This window comes from Epinephelus moara, chromosome 2 (genome assembly GCF_006386435.1).
Source record: "Epinephelus moara isolate mb chromosome 2, YSFRI_EMoa_1.0, whole genome shotgun sequence".
NCBI classification, from domain to species: Eukaryota; Metazoa; Chordata; class Actinopteri; order Perciformes; family Serranidae; genus Epinephelus; species Epinephelus moara.
In genome coordinates this window covers 16,736,341-16,753,032 of record NC_065507.1, presented here as the reverse complement: position 1 = coordinate 16,753,032, position 16,692 = coordinate 16,736,341, and the positions used below count along the sequence as shown (strand labels likewise).

Genomic DNA, 16,692 nt, shown 5'->3' with positions numbered 1-16,692 from the left:
ATGGGCGTTGTGAACCCACTTATGTAGGCACATCTTACTATCTAAATAATGCACCCTTGAAATAGCAGAAAAATGCTGTCCTACTGACTTTAGGCCAGGTTTTTGTTGTTCAATGGCGCAATCACTTTCTGCTGCCTCAGTATAGTAGTACATCAACATTGCACCTGACAACACTTCATTTTAGGGCCTACACACCCATGGGTGCACAGATGGGCACAAGTACATTTGCAACTTAAACAACGTGGGCACTGACCTTGAAAATGACAACTGCATTAGTCTGAAACTAGCAACGACAGTTGCACTGTGCTGTGCTGTGCTGTACTGTGCGCTGCTTTGTGCCCGGTGTAAGATAGGGCCCTAAGACACTCATGGTTTCCAGATGATGGATATCACTAGTTTTGGAGACCCTCTTACTTTTCCTCTAGTTACAACATCAGGTTAACATTTTTGGCTTTGAATGAAATGTCATAGATTGGATGGATTGACAATAAATTTGGTGCACACATTCATGATGTATATACCTGAATGATCCAATGACTTTTTGCCTATCGCCATCATCAAGTCGAAAATTACATCCTCAGCTGTACTTTTTGCTTATTCATTCATTCATTATCCACTGTGAGGGTCCTAAGGACAGAGGGATGTCGTATGCTGTAAAGCCCTGTGAGGCAAACTGTGATTTGTGATATTGGGCTTTATAAATAAAATTGATTGATTGATTGATTGATTGATTCAATCCCGTTAACAGCATATCCTGTTAGGGGTCGTGAGGGGCTGGAGCCTATCCCAGCTGACATTGGGCGAGAGGCAGGGTACACCCTGGACAGGTCGCCAGACTATCACAGGGCTGACACATAGAGACAGACAACACACACTCACACACTCACATTCACACCTATGGACAATTTAGAGTCACCAGTTAACCTGCATGTCTTTGGACTGTGGGAGGAAGCTGGAGTACCTGGAGGAAACCCACACTGACACAGGAAGAACATGCGAACTCTGCACAGAAGGGCTCCCCTACCCCGGTTTAAACCAAAAACCCTCTTGCTGTGAGGCGACAATGCTAACCACTGCACAACCGTGCAGCCAACTTTTTACCTAGAGTCAATTACATATCATTAGCATGCTAACAATGTATGCACATCAGCATGTTAGCATACTGATGTTACCATTTAGCTCAAGGCACCGTTGTGCCTTAAGACAGCCTCACAAAGCCACTGGTGTGACTTCAGGCTCTTCGACTTTCTTATTATCTTAAATTAAATGATAATAATAATGATAATTCTGTATTTTGGTGTGATGTATGAATATTAATTTCCCATATTTTAAGTGGTTTTACAGTCTCATGTGAAACTGTTGTTACAAGAATTCACTTTTTGCCAGTACTTGCTGGACAAACTTTTTAGTTTTTTAAAGAAACTTCCCCACAGCCACATCGTGTCTCGGTACCTGAAAGCATAGACTGTGTCAGGAATTGAGGTTTATAGCAGTAATTTCATATGATTTATCTCTGTCTCATGGTAGATTCTTCTCCAGCAAGATGGAACAACAAAAGTAAAAAAATAGTCCATAACAGAGCTGAGTATCACCTTAGTTTCCCAATCTGTAATTTCTTCAATAAATGCAACTGTGATCATACCTATGCATTATCAAGATACCTGCTAATCCTGTCTTAATACCCATTCTGAGTTCAAGAGAAAATATCAGTCCAGTATGGTGAATAACATCACTTCTATGATGCGTCCATGAATGAGCGTGGCACGCCAATTGCAGTACACAGTACAGGAACAGGATCAGTGGATAAATAACCACGCAGACAGAGCAGGTTCAGCATTGATGTTTTACTAGAAAAAGAAACCAAATGGAAAGACAAGAAACAAAGGAAGAAAGAAACAGTGTTAAAGCCAGAGTGTCGACAGCCCAGCAGTCTGCTTTCTGCTGTCTACGCATGAAATCTTATGTGCTGGAGGTGGCAAAGAAATAAACACAACGGTATCATGTACAGTTTAACTGCCTGGTGCGGTGATAGCTAGATCAGTGTTAACTGTCTCTTCACAAATGTATCCACTTTAGAACCCACTATTTCCATTATTTCTCTAATGCTGGGCTGCTGCAGTGCTGCTGCACTGATCCCCCGGGCTGAGAGGAGGCGTTTGGAAACTGTCTATCTTGTTCGTTTACAGGGCCATAAAAAGGCTTGCTGTTTGAGATACTTGTTGTTTTAGGATATTATTTTCTATTTATGCTTTTGTCTGTTGAGTTTCACTTGGATGCATTTGATTCAGGAGTGATGCATGATGAGGTCCGTGTGTGAGTTTAAGAAAGAAGTGGAAGTCTTCTTCTGTGAGATGTTAGAGGTTGCGACGTACAATTGGAGTGTGCAACGCTCAGAAAAAGAGCCAGAACAAACTCAGATTGTCAGCTGTCTGGAGTTCTCTATTTGTCTCTATCCCATTATATTGCAGTGTGTCAGGGCAGAAAATAAAGTCATTTGTCATTGCTGAGGTGCACTTTGTAGAGAGAGTTCTGTCTTACGGTGGGACAGGAGGGGAGATGAAAGCAGAAAGGGGGGAAGGGGAAGACAAAACAAGAGAAGGATCGACGACGATTTGAGAGATGGAAGGTAGGGCACAGGACAAACAGTACAATTAAAGAAAAAAACGGAGAGGACGGAGAAGGAAGGAGAGGAGAGGTTAGTGGGGGGGAAAACACAATATTTCATTCCCGTAAGTAGTATGCCACAATCTCTGTATAAGCATCACCTCCATGCTTAATTGTAATTTGACAAAAAGAAAAATTCCACCGATGTAAATCCATAAAAATATATTCCTGTCTTTTCCTAATTGTTCCTCGGATATTAACGTGATGTATATTTTCCTCTCCCCAAGGCTGGCAGTGAGTGGAATACGCAAAAACAGGCCGCCATCCGGTACATAACAGATTCCAAACATCTCGTAGGATTGATTGCTCTTGCCGAGCATGATGGATCTAAAAAGTGCAAACCCTGCTCAGTTTGAGCTCGTGTTGGATTTCAATCTGTAGCTGACTCACATCTGTGTGCGAAGACAAATAACAAAAAGCACTGAGGCGGTATGAAATGCAACACAAATGCTACACTCTCCAAATGTCAGACAGCATTGTTTCCCTGTACAGTAACCACAGTGGCCCATCCTCTCTCGAGGCTTGCCTAAATGTGTTCTCATTGTATCGGCTCCAGCGTTGAATACTGGCATCTACATGCTCTTTCAGGGGCATTTGCTGCCCACGAACAGAGGGATAAAAAATAAAATCAGTGAGACAATGAAAAACAGTGACTAACTGTAACTGGTGAAACAGACAGACTGACAAAATAAAATGATCCGAACCTCTCACGGTGCTGGAGTGATCACTCTGAGCTGACCCTGTGTATGCAACAATGTGTGTGCGTGCGTTCTATGTGTGTGTCCGTGTGAGTGCCAGATGGACATTCAGTGTTGAGCAGGACACACAAAGACTGTGGCATATTAATATTCTCAAGTTATCAAAAAACAGCCATATAACAGAATGTATGCCATGGCCTCTGACAATCTGTGATCAATGTTTTCTATAGCTCTCTATAGACGTATATATATATATATATATATATATTTATTTGTATTATATATAATTATATATAATATGTAGATTTATAAAAAAGATTTGATCTTAATTACAAGTAGTGGCATTTTCTTTTATATTCATTATTGCAATGAATTGTTATCTAAGATGATTAAAAAAGACAGGTGAGTTCTGTTTTGCTACGCAGTTATTTACAACAGTTTTAAAAAGCAAGCTCTCTGATATGGTACCTTTCCCCGGCCACTGGAAAAAAACTGAGGATCTCAAATGACAACCAAACTGCCCACTGGAGTCGTTACTTTCCGAGAAATTGAAAATTATACCTATAGTTCAGGTCAAATGAAGCGCACACGGCACAGACCTGTGCTTCTCAACCTTATTACGGCCCTTGAAACAAATGATTTTTACAACTCTAGTCACCCCGCTGTTGGGAAACATGGAAAAAATGATGAATTTTGATTTGCTTTTTCCATCGCCTGGCTATTTGGATTTATTATTCAAATAGTATTTATTATTCAAGAGGACACAGAGGCAGAATTAATTATCATGATTAAAAAGTTTTATCCCAAATGTTTTAAACACCAGATTTATTTCCTCCATCATTCATTTTTCTTTAGGTCAGAGCATTTAGGTTGAGAAGCACTTTTGTTAGGGAGCCATTTGAGATCTGTCCATGTGTTTTATTTTTTCTTTCCATCACTGAATATACAGTTTAAACCTCGCCTTTGCCACTCGGCAAAAAGTAATCATCAGTTTGCTATTGAGCATTTCTACTGTCATGATGATGCTGTTGATGAAGGACTTTGTTAATTACTACTGTTTATTTTTTCTTTACAAACCCCTGTGAATTCTGCGGCCGAGATCAGCCACACGTGTGTTTCGAGGTTACTTCTGTTCTATATTGGCTGATTATCTCGTTGGTTTTGGGGGCGAGAAATCATTCTGTATGCGTAGTAAGAAAGCATTTTTCATTCAGTTTGAACAGTCCATGGCAAAGTAGCAGGTTTGCACAGTCCGAACGTTCAAGCTTACAGTTTTCTGGTCTTCTAAGGGTGATAAATACCTGGCACTCAGTCTTTGCAGGCAAGTTAAGATGGCGATGACCATGATGATGATGATGATGAAAACAATGTTTGTAGTCTTAGTAAGGCGTTGTCAAGGGGTGCGGCTCGTTGGCCAACACTGTCCAGTGAAGACTGAGCAGGAACAGAGTTGTTTGGTTGTCTTTTTTTTTCTTTTTTGTACCGTCAGCTGCGATCATCATCTTTATCACTATCATCATCATGATCAGTTTTGCGGTCATGTTCACAGCTCATAGTTCATTTCATGGTAAGTCTGTGCTGGCTTTCCGGTTGGTTCGTCGATAGCAGGATGGTATCCTCCCGAAAAACAATAAAATGAATGCTGCAGGCAAGTGTGATAGTCATAGTTGTCCTCTGTTTTTGTTTTTTTCTCCACTGTTCGCTCCACAGTTGTATTTCACTTATCTCTTGTAAAATAAGTCAATGGCAGCAGGAAAGTGAGATGATGATGCGCACTGTGTGTTTGTGTATTCAAGTGTGTAAAAATGAGTATTTGTATTTGAGTATCTGTAATTATATGCATATTTGTGTACGTGTGTGTGTTATGCCTGAAAGTGGTAAGTGTGTGATTGCGTGTGCACGTGTGTGTGTGATGTGTGTGTGTATGTGTCCTTGTCGAAGTCTGTACGTTTGTGTGTCGTTAAGGCACGGCAGGTGTTTTTGGTTTTCAGGGCAGTCCGGAGGAGACCACTGCAAGGCCGGGGTGTCGGAGAGAGGCGTGGCCAGCATGCACGGCTTTGGGGCAGTCTGGCGTCAGGACGCGGCCATTCTCCCCCACACTTCCTGTGATGGACAGACGGGCCTTGTTCCGCATGGCTTCAGAAAAAGACAGCTATATAAGGAGAGGTGGAAGGGGAGGATGGAGAAGAGGGCGGAGACGGCAGAGTTGGCATTTAGTTTGGAGAAAAATCACGTCTTTGGCAGAAAAATGGTGCAACAACAAACTTCAAGATACAGAGATTTGTATAGAAACACATGCACAGAGAACGCTTACACATGCATGTGCCTGTACACACATTGAACACACAAGTACACTAACAAGAAAAGGTCTGAGGGTGCAATTTCACACATACTCCATTTGCATTCTAGTCTGTTGTTGTTGTTGTTGTTGTTGTTGTTGTTGTGAGGGCCCTGACACACTGAACTGACATTTGGCCATTGGTGAACATCTGACACCTGAGTTTTTCCGTTGTGTCACACAGCGTTGCCACTAGTCAGCCTTTGTCAGCTTTTTTTCCAGCTAATTCAGCATGGTCAATTGGCGTCGGACCCGGTGGAGCCTGTCGGTGAGTGGAGTCACTCTGATTGGCAGAGTGCACGAGAGGAGAAACCGACGTGAGGAAAGCAAACAAACGGGTTAAACAGGGCATGAGATCAAAGCAAACTTGTTATATTAGGTAAGATTATGTCCTTTAGCCACTGAGTTCTTTAGCAGAAACGGTTTGTAATAGTCTGTGTTACTGTTGGGTACCTCGCGGTAAACATTCAACAAGTTATGTCGTTAACGTGCTAACTGGCTAGCTAGCATTGAAACCATCCTGTTGGTCTTCTGGTTTCCCGTTTTGAATGACGAATAAAGATGATCACTGCCTGCTGGTATGGAGAGTTAGTTCCTCTCACACAGGCGCAGAACGTATGTGCTAGTTCACAGTTTGCTGTAATCGCGTCTTAGCGTTAGCATTTCAAGTGCAAGTTCTTGGTCAAGACACAGGGAATGTGAGGCAATGCAAGCGTTATTTGATGTCAGTTTGGAGTGTCTGGGCTTTGTGGTTTACATTGTAAACAAACTATTGCTGAAACAATTAATTTAATAATCGATAATTCATAGTCAAAATAATTGCTAACAATTTCGTTAATCAATAAGTTGTTCTGTAAACTATGACTGGCTGGTTAAGAAATAAGTTACTTATTCACCAGAGACTTACTTGAGAGTTTGTTTTTTTATGAACAGAATTCACCACAAGGTGCTTGGAAAAGCTTTTCAGATATTCTTAGTGCGCTTTTTTGTTGCACATCATTTCTCTCTCTCTCTGCTCAAACACTATATTCCAGGTAGAAAATGCCCGTGACTTCATGTGTGAATGCACCCCCAAACTACACATTCTCACTGAAAGGCTACCACACAGTGCAAATGCTACAGTAACATGGTTTTACCAAAGGCAAAAGTAAATGTACAAGCAGGCAACAATCAACAGACATGTTCACAGTAGGCGAGAGGATTTGGGTAGTAGACATCTGCATTTCATAGGTGACCATGCATTTCTGGGTTCTGGGTTTGAGTAATCTGAAAAATTCAGGTGAGGATTTGGAAGGATTTGGAAGGTGAGGACTTTGGAAAGACAAAAGGAAAACACAAAGGAGTGATTTTTCTTTCAGGGTTTCAGATTTATAGAGAGGGAGAGACTGACTATACTGCTCAGAGTAGGGCGACACTTCACACAGACTGGCTACTCTGTGATGTTTCACAGTCTTATTTCTGACAGACAAAAAGCTTTTTTTTTTTAAAAAAAAAATAAAAAAAAATTGATAAACCGTGCATTTTCTTGACAATGTGTGCTTGTGCTGTGATTGTGATGCTTCTTAAAATGCCTCAGCTATAACTGAAGTTAAAGGCTTTCCCACATAAGTTATTGGCAATTCTGAGACAGTTTCTCTGTAAATGATGTTAGGAAAGAAAATATGCTTAAGTTTCATCTTTGATTACTGAAACATAGCAATATGATGATCTGCTTAGAAACTAATAGCCTTTTTACAGAATGAGATGTTGTAAAAGCCACTTTTAGATGCATGAATTAGAGAGCAACGTCTGAAAAAAAGACATTAAGAATAGTTTACGGTGCATTTAAAGAGCACAGGGAAAAATGTTGTCATGCTGATGTACAGCTCAATTAATAATGAATGAGAAAACATAAAATAGACTGTTCTCAAGGAACATATTAGAAAAGTAACCTACAGTATATACTGCATATGTTTAGTCTAAACAGTCTACTCTCTGTGGTAAACCTTATTTGAAGTTGGCATGGTTACCTTAGGACGGATAATAGCCAATATTTAGTGTACCGCATTTAGCTGTATTTGTTTTTGCATCCCGGCTATCGATCCTGTTTAAGGTGGTCATCAAATATGACCTTACAATGCCTCTGAAAGGTTCGTTAAGCAGATCATCAAATTGAAGTCCAGTGTTTCCTTTCACTTCAGTTAACTGCTGTTTTACATCACTAAACGTGAGTCATGTTTTTAACAACAGCATCACTAAGTAGCCGTTCTATATGAAGTGTTTGCTTCATCAATTATTCCTCCACATTAGCACTAAGTAACTGGGCTGTTTGGAAGTTGTCAGGGCTGGAATAAGTCAGAGTGCCTGTTTGGACCGTCGACAACAGGGGTGCACAACTCCAGTTTATAGACGACACATCAGAGGAGCAGTGTATCGATAGGAAACAGCTTCGACTACAAGCCACCAGAGGTGAGAAAGGTTTATGCAGCAGGAGTAAATTAACTGTAGCTATTGAGCATGGAGCATGGTTTGTTGTTAGTAAATTAGGACAAGGACAGAGGGATGTTGTATGCTGTAAAGCCCTCTGAGGGAAAGTTGTGATTTGTGATATTGGGCTTTATAAATAAAATTGAATTTAATAAAATAAAACCACTGCCACTACTTTGATTAGCTGTTAGAAGTCAAGATGAGTAAATATGTTTCCCCATAGGGACTGACTATAGGGGCACATTATACAGGATTCAGATTGTTTAAGAACTCACTGCAACTCAATCAACTCATGACTACAGGTGGACAAACATTAAAAGCAATTAAAAACTGCTGCTGGATCCAAAAACCAATAATCATTTTGTGAGTTATTAAGGGAACAATCATTTGTTCTCTTAATAACTACTGAAACTGGCATTTCAAGGGAACGTTTAAAACTTTGCTTGAACTGTCAAAACTCCAGTCTCACCCTAAATTGGTTTGAATTGGCTCAGTGTAAACTGGCTTTAACCCGCTCTTGACAAACAAGGCGTTTCATGTACGTGGGTGTCTTTCTGACATTGCAATGGGGCGAGTGGTCTAATTATGAAAATTATGGTGGACATCCACTGACATAAAAACAAGTGTTTTTTTATATTCCTGACATATCTATCACATTATGGCTGAAAAAGTTTTAGTTGGACCCAGATTAGTGATAATTGGTGTCCACATGTTAGCTAATTAATTTGTAGCTTGAAGCAGTCACAGATTTTAATGAGGAACAGCACAGTAACTAACTTTTGCTCTCAGGGTAGTTAAGTACCAATGTAGACAGTGCTATGATCTTGAAATAGTTTGAAGAAGTACTCTGCAGGACTTTCAATGTGGATTTATTGGCAGAGGCTCAGACCACTGCATGTATTTCCTAATTTTTCACTTATTCTGCTGTGTTACTTGGCGTGTACCCCCATAGCGCCCAATTTAAACTGCTCTGGCCTGTCTACTCTTGTTACTTCCTCTGCAAGCCGCTTTGCAATCCACCTCCACCCCAGCTCCTCCTTTTCATGCTGTGTCTGACCTATCAATGTCATTTCTGTTTGTCACTGATGCTGCTCTGTTCTGTTCCCGGGGGGTCTTTGCTGCTGCTCTCCCTGCCTCAGGCTTTCCATGTAGGCGCACGGAAGGGCAGAGAGGTTTGCTCTCTCTGCCTCAGGCTTTCCTTGTTTGCACGTGGAAGGGCAGAGAGGTGTTCTCTCTCTGCCTTAGGCTTTCTGCCTAGGCCCCAGGAAAGGCAGAGAGGCCCCAGAACAGCAAATGGAAATAAAGTTTGACCAAAGTAGTCCTGACTGAAATAAGTAATTTTGCTGCCTAAACCTAACCGCCAAACTCTTCATCACCGACCTCTCTGTATCAAGATACAACGCAAAAGGGTGCCCCCGGTGTCATCTTAGCATCTCTGGGAAAATATGAAAAGTAGGGATGAGATCACACTGGATGTTGGGACTAGGCAGAAACCACCTAACAGGAAGCTATAAAAAGTGAGAAACAGTACCGAAAATACGCAAATGGCAGGGTGAAACGTCAAGTGGACAAAGCTTGCTCCAAAACAAAAGTGAATCTGGGGTTGGCTTTCACTTTTGCAGGCAAGTGTGTTTATACTCAGTAACCTACATATCCTCTGCCTGAAATAAAACTGGAATATTAGAGAAAAAAAAAGGGTTTTGGGTATTAGTAGTTATAAATTTGACACTTTTATAATCTATGTTGATTATTATTAAAAGTTTTTATGTATAGTATTAGTGCTAAAATGATTAGTAAATTAATTGATTAGCCCATGGATAGTAAAGTAATAAGATATATAAAGTAATAAATGCCTGATAAATGGATGAGGAAAACAAGTTAGCTAGTTAGTTGCAACCCTATACAATACATAAAAAAGGTTATTAATAGAGTGTTAGCCCCTGAAAATGGAGTTGTGCATCCCTGCTCCATCATTATTTTGTTAACTATTCGCTAAAATTACAATGCAGGTGCCTAGTCAAGTCATGAGCCAAGAGCATCACCATCAATGTCATCATGATCATCATCACCATCATCATCATCATCATCTGCAGCCAAAGACGATGGAACCAAATCTGTGGTCGCACAAATCTAACCCCATTCTAGGTGGGGGTGAAATGCAACCGTAACAAAACAAATTTAAACCCAAAAATCTAAGAAAATGTTAGGCCAATAAAGAAACAAAACAGCCAAAATAAGCTTTCACGAAAACATAAAAAGCTACATTGGTTCCACAATGCTTGACCACATCCTCATCACCACATGAAGTACAACACGGTTGCGTGGGGCTGCTGCGTCAGCCTCTACATCGACAATACAATAATCTACAGCACCACCACCATGATCAACACCACCATTACCCCACCTATATGGGAGCCTCTAAATCCTACCCCTATATCTTGACCCCCTCGGAGCCGTACACGTTGTACCCCTCCCTATAAGTGGCTAGATTCTGGGTGCTGGGGGAGGGGCTGGGGCAGTGGGGGGGGCTAAGGTCCACCTTCATGCGCTTGGCTTCCGCCCGTGACTTGTAGCAGAACTCGACCAGGGCCACCAGCATGGCCAGGCCCAGGCCGCCCACAAGGATGTAGAAGACCCCCGCCACGTTGGACAGGCTCAGAGCCTGGGACGACTTGTCCTGAGGAGAGGGAGTGCGATGGGGTTCGGGGAAGAATGAGGTGGTAAAGGATGCAGCAGAGGAGGGGTGGAGGTAAAGTAGAAGGGGTCGATGGCAAAGGAGAAAAAAGGAGGGAAATGGGTGAAAAATAGACGACAAGAGGGAGAGAAGGAGCAGAGCAGGATGATAATGGAGGATGAAAGATATGTGATTAAGGAAAGGAGACAGGCAGGCGGGATAAGAGGCGGGATAAGAGGAGGGAAAATGAGAAATGGGAGAACAGGAGAATAACAGGAGTAAAAGGTGGAGAAGGAAGTGAAGGAGATGACAGGATGGGAAAAGAGGTGGGAAAAAGCAGACAGAGACAACAGGGTACAATGGGTTAGACACAGAAATAGAGATCATCAGAGAAAAAAATCATTGAGTGACTTTTATCTGCAAATTTACTATTCTATGCCGCTGAAATTACATGTGTCATCACTTAATAATGAATTATCATACAGTTACTTTTTACGTCTACAACTACAATTAATGCACTATCACAACAACAGCTACTACACATCTCTAACAATCAATACATCTACAGCACATTCTACATTTCTACATCTGTAACATGATATCCAAGTAGCTTGAATCAACATCTCATGTAAGTCAAAAAGAGCAGGCTTTAATCTGAGTGGTGATGACAGTTCACTGCATTTCAATGGAATTTAAAGGCTCATGTACTCTAAACATCTACAGTGGAGCAGCTCCTATTGTCTATATTGTGAAAATCTTCCTGCTTAAGAGTTTTCTCTGAAACAAAACAGTAACGAATATTTAACTGGGAGACATAGTGTATAAATTAGCTGTAGCACTTTAATTGCAAATGCTAAAAACAAATATGGTAACGCTTTATCTCACAGGCTCATTAATATTTTTCTAATTATGTCGGAAACTCCCTGAAAAGAACTAATAATTTTAGCGTTGAGCTTATATGCAGTTGTTGGCTTTCAGAGGAAATTACTGCTCCACTTAAACTCAAGTAAAATTATTCATTTAGTATTCATTATTAGTGAGAACTATGTTCTCCACATGTTAAATTGAATGCTTTTTGCCAATGTTCAGCTGACCTGCTGTGCACTGAAGTCTTTATACACTTTAATTAATTAGCATTAGCCTGAATATCTAATTGCAAGTGCAGCAACTGAACAGTGCCAATTAACTGACCTATAATTAGCACCAAATAACGGAGTTCTCCCATAAACAACTTAGGATATTATTTAAAAAAAACATATGCACCTGTAAAATAAAGCGTTACCATGTGTTACTCCAACTTATGGAATTAAATAGATAGCCTTGTCCTGATTAAAGGGACAGTTCACCCCCAAATCAAAAACACATATTTTCCTCCTACGTGTAGTTCTATTTATCAATCTATATTGTTTTGGTGTGAGCTGCCGAGCATTGGAGATATCAGCTACAGAGATGTCTGGCTTCTCTCAAATAATAAATAACACAGAAATAACACAACAAACTCAAACGCATGCACATATCAATACGTGTAAAAGAAAATAAAGCAAAGCATAGTAAGATCTGAAAATAATGAAAGATAAAACAGAAACCTTAAGGACAATCAAAGGTGTTAGCTTAGCTTAATTTAAATGTGTCTACAGAGGGGGAGCACTTAATTGAAAAGGGTAAACTGTTCCAAAGCTTTGGGGCGGCTACTTCAAATGCACAATTGCCCTTCCCCCTTCGTCTCAATGGCGAGACTACCAGGATCAACTGGCCTGAGGATCTGAGAGATCTTGGGTTGGAAAGAGGGCAGAGGAGCAAACAGTAGGACCTTAAACTCAGACCTGTAGGCCTACTTGATCCGTAACTAGTGCAGGGACACCAGTACAGGCGTGATGTGGTCTGTCTTCCGTGTACCAGTTGAAGTCTAGCAGCAGCATTTTGTACGAATTGCAAGTAAGATAAGGATGACAGAGCATTACAGCAATCCAAATGAGAGGAACTCAGGGCATTCATGACTATCCTCAGGTCATTAAACCAGAGGATCTGTTTGAGTTTGGCAATATTTCTAAGTTGGTGAAAGCAACCTTTAACTACAGTGTTAATTTGTTTGCCAAATTTTAAAGCTGAATCAAATACGACACTCAACATTAATGTCTCTTTTCAGAAATCATGAACCAGATACTTGAGATAATCCACAGACCTTGTTATGAGCAGTTTCTATTAGAAAGAACTATTTTCTTTCTATAGAACTACACCCACAAAAGGTATTGAACAGATGAAAGTGTGCATCTACTCATGGACGAGACAGCGTGAAATGTAAACATTAATAGCATCCCTAGCTGAGCTGTAACGTTAGCTAGCTCAGCGGTGCTAGGTGAGCTAGCAGTAGATGCACGCTTCCTTCTGCACAGTGATACAATCGGCAGGTGTAGTTCAGTAGACAGAGTTTAGTTCATCCACGAACTTTGCTCCTAAGATTTTCAAATGTAGTTTTTGGTACTTTAAGCAACACAAGTCCCATCTTGCTCCACTGTATACGAGAGAAGGCAGACATCTCTACGGTCAATATACCACTCTACAACTCACACCAAAACAATCAAGACTGATAAACAGGCTGCAGGTACGAAAAAAACCAAAAAATTATTTTTGATTTTAGGGGTGAACTGTCCGTTAAAATCTTAAACATGAAGGTAAGAGCCAATAGTTGCAAACAAGTAACTAACTCTAAATCTAAAGAAACACTGATATTCTAATCTGGAGTTTCAGGGTACCAAACATGGGCTAGTGTATGATATCAAACAAAAATATGAAAGTGGAAATTGCTGATGATAATCAGAATTTACATTGTATCTCTGATGCTAACTGTAATGAGAATGGGATTGCCACAGATTGCTACAGAAACTGAACATAAATTTGACTTAATCTGATGCATATTTAGGTAAATGTGGTCCAGCATCAAAATAGAAGTAGGAAAAATGTTCACTAAATGGACAGTTTGTGGAGCACATTCTAATTGAGAATATTGGCTATTGCTAAAACAGTAGTTGCAGTAATCTGGAGCGTATTCAGGATGAGAGTTTCAGGCTAGCGTTCTGAGGGCCACAGCAGCGTGAGACTGACCTTACTTCCAGAGTCCTTGGGTCCACACTCTCCCTTGTCATACCACCATTTGTTTTTCAGTTTGTCTAAGACGCCTGCTTCGCTCAGTTTCAAAACTGCAAGGTTTACCGGGGTTCTTCGCGTGTAAAAATAACATAAATAACATCATAGGTCATGTTATTTTATGTTATTAGGGTATTTCACATTTGCATTGCACAGCTCAGTTACACAGAAAAGTACTTTTGTTCACATCAAGTGACCTAGCGTGGATCCCACTGAGTACATGTGTGTATGCTCGTTGAGGAGGGGCTGGGGGGAGCGAGGAGCTAAGGCGAGCTACAGACATATGAGTGGGACCCACCTTTGTCACTTTAGGTAACACACCCATGCTGCCCCAGCTGATCCTTCACTGAGCCAGAGGCAAGTACTGTAAAGCCAGGACTATTGGCGCTGGGCTAGCACTGTGCTATAGCTGGGAGAGAGATGAGCTGGATGTGTAGCTGAAGATTTTTGAAAGCCAGAGGAACCTCCTACTGGCATGATTTGCTCTTTCTGCACTCTGTCGCTGTTCAGTCCACTACTCTGTCCAGACTCTCCACAATTTATGAATTTCTTTACAAACATTCATGATCAGCAGATGGGAAATCCTGACTTTGGTAATTCTCTTTTCATCTAGCGCCAGCAGCACGTCAAAGTTAACACTTATCCAGTAAAATATCTCAACATAAATGAAATGGCATAAAATTCTGTGCAGACATTCATGGTTCCCAGATGATTCATCCTTATGACACTGGTTATCCTGATATTTCCTCTAGCGCCACTATATGGTTGACATTTGTGCTTTTGAATGAAATATCTAAAATTCAAGGCTTCAAGATTCACAGCCCGGTCGCCAGAAGAAACATTTCACATTTTTTTATCACATTACATTATACGTTACATTTGCACATTTCATATTTATCATAACAACGTTTCTAAAGTGACGTAATATATATGCTGACTCTTATCATTGGGGGGTGGAGGGAATGATGGATGGTGTGTCATCTCAGCAACACCTGCAAAGCTGCAGATAACTGCTTGGAACCAACTAAACTTGGGTGTCTTTAGTGGCACATTGCGGCATTTCCTAGAGGCGTTTGAGCTATGGAACCTGGATGTTTTTAACACATTGCAGCATTTTCTAGTGCTGTTTGAGCCACCAAACCTAGGTGTTTTTCATTGACCTTTCCCTGCTTTTCCGCAACTTTTGTCGCATCAAATGTGGATGTTTTAAGCCAAAACGTGATATTTTCCTAGCCATAACTGACTGATTTTTGTGCCTAAACCTAACCATGTCTTCACTACAGTGTTGTTAAGAAACAGAAAGTTTCAATGTATCTGCTACATAATAATGTACAAATGTAACATATCCAAAATACAATACACACTTTTTTTCTGGCAGCTGGGTTGAAATTCAGCTGTTCTTGAAGACATCACAAAACTACTACTCATTTCTCTCTATTGGTACAATAGTAGGAAATACAGGTCTCATTTATTTTACAAGTATGCTGTTGGAAGCTTGATGTGATGACTTGACAACATGCCCACCTGTTTGGTGTTGTGGTGGCATTTTCACACTTTTCAAAATGGCTGCTGTTTGATTGCAAATCAAGAAAAACTGGTTGAACACATATCTCTTTTTGTCTACTCTTGTTTGAATCCAATTTACACAATCAACCTTTATTTGCATTGGTTAGTTATGAACTACGGTGGCCGAGAGAGGTCACAACACACGCAAATTTCACAACACTAGCAAATCCACACATTCATCGATTTCTCAACACATATTTGCAACTCAGCAACATTAGCAAATAAGAAAATGCTGCAAATCCTCACAACACAAGCAAGAAGCTAAACGCTCCGCAAAAACGAAAACACACGCCAAATTGAAGACGACGACGGAAATGTTTCCAGGGGGACCATAATCACTCACGGACCTGCTTTTGGCCGCCAAAAACAACTTAGATGCTCGGACCAGAATCGATGACACGCTGATGTGCTCCAACAGGTTAAGTGTTTGTTTTTTTTACCATTTTAAAACACTACGTCAATGTGCTCTGATACCATTAATATCTTATCATCTGATTTCGTTAAGCATATATCAGACGATTGGAATTGGATTGGATTGGAAATGTCAACATCTAGTCACTGATTACGGTCCCCCTGGAAACAGTTCCATTGTCGTCTTCATTTTGGCGTGTGTTTTCGTTTTTGCGTAGCGTTCAGCTTCTTGCTTGTGTTGTGAGCATTTGAAGCGTTTTCTTATTTGCTTGTGTTGTGAGGATTTGCAGCGTATGTGTTGCAAAATCGATGAATGTGTTTTCTGAATTTGGGGGTGTTTTCTTAATGTGCATGTGTTGTGTGGATTTGCGTGTGTTGTGACCTCTCTCGGCCACCGTAATGAACACACCTTTTCACTTTCACATAAAGCTTTTAACTCTGATAATGTTCTTGCTAACCCTGGCTACTAGCAGCTAAAAGATGATTGTGTGAGGTGACACAGTAGTGATTTGTCACTGTTCTGAGTCTGATTCTCATATTGTTTACATACTATTAGCTCAATGGACTGGTTTTACCTCTCAATTTAAGGATTTGCTGAGAATCAAAGAAATCAAATTACAACTCTGCTAAGAAACACAGAAGATAACAAGAATCATTTCGGGACCTTAGAGTCACAAAGGAGTCGAATGAATGTTTAAATCTTTAGCACAACAGAAAAAACTGAGCTAAAA

At 40.6% G+C, this 16,692-nt stretch overlaps 1 protein-coding gene across 2 annotated transcripts in view; it reads right to left on the bottom strand.

The window, feature by feature from the left end:
- Positions 1-1,840: 1,840 nt before the first annotated feature.
- Positions 1,841-16,692, bottom strand: part of gria4a (glutamate receptor, ionotropic, AMPA 4a) — a 151,580-nt gene continuing 136,728 nt past the window's right edge. Inside the window, exons 16-18 of one of the 2 annotated variants that reach the window (XM_050074991.1) lie at positions 13,943-14,057; positions 10,706-10,843; positions 1,841-5,514 (exon numbers count right to left, since the gene is read on the bottom strand). In XM_050074991.1, coding sequence (XP_049930948.1) covers positions 5,350-5,514; positions 10,706-10,843; positions 13,943-14,057 — 418 coding nt within the window. In that variant the 3' untranslated portion in view covers positions 1,841-5,349. The remainder of the gene's footprint in view (positions 5,515-10,705; positions 10,844-13,942; positions 14,058-16,692) is intronic. The other variant, XM_050075010.1, reaches the window with a different exon arrangement.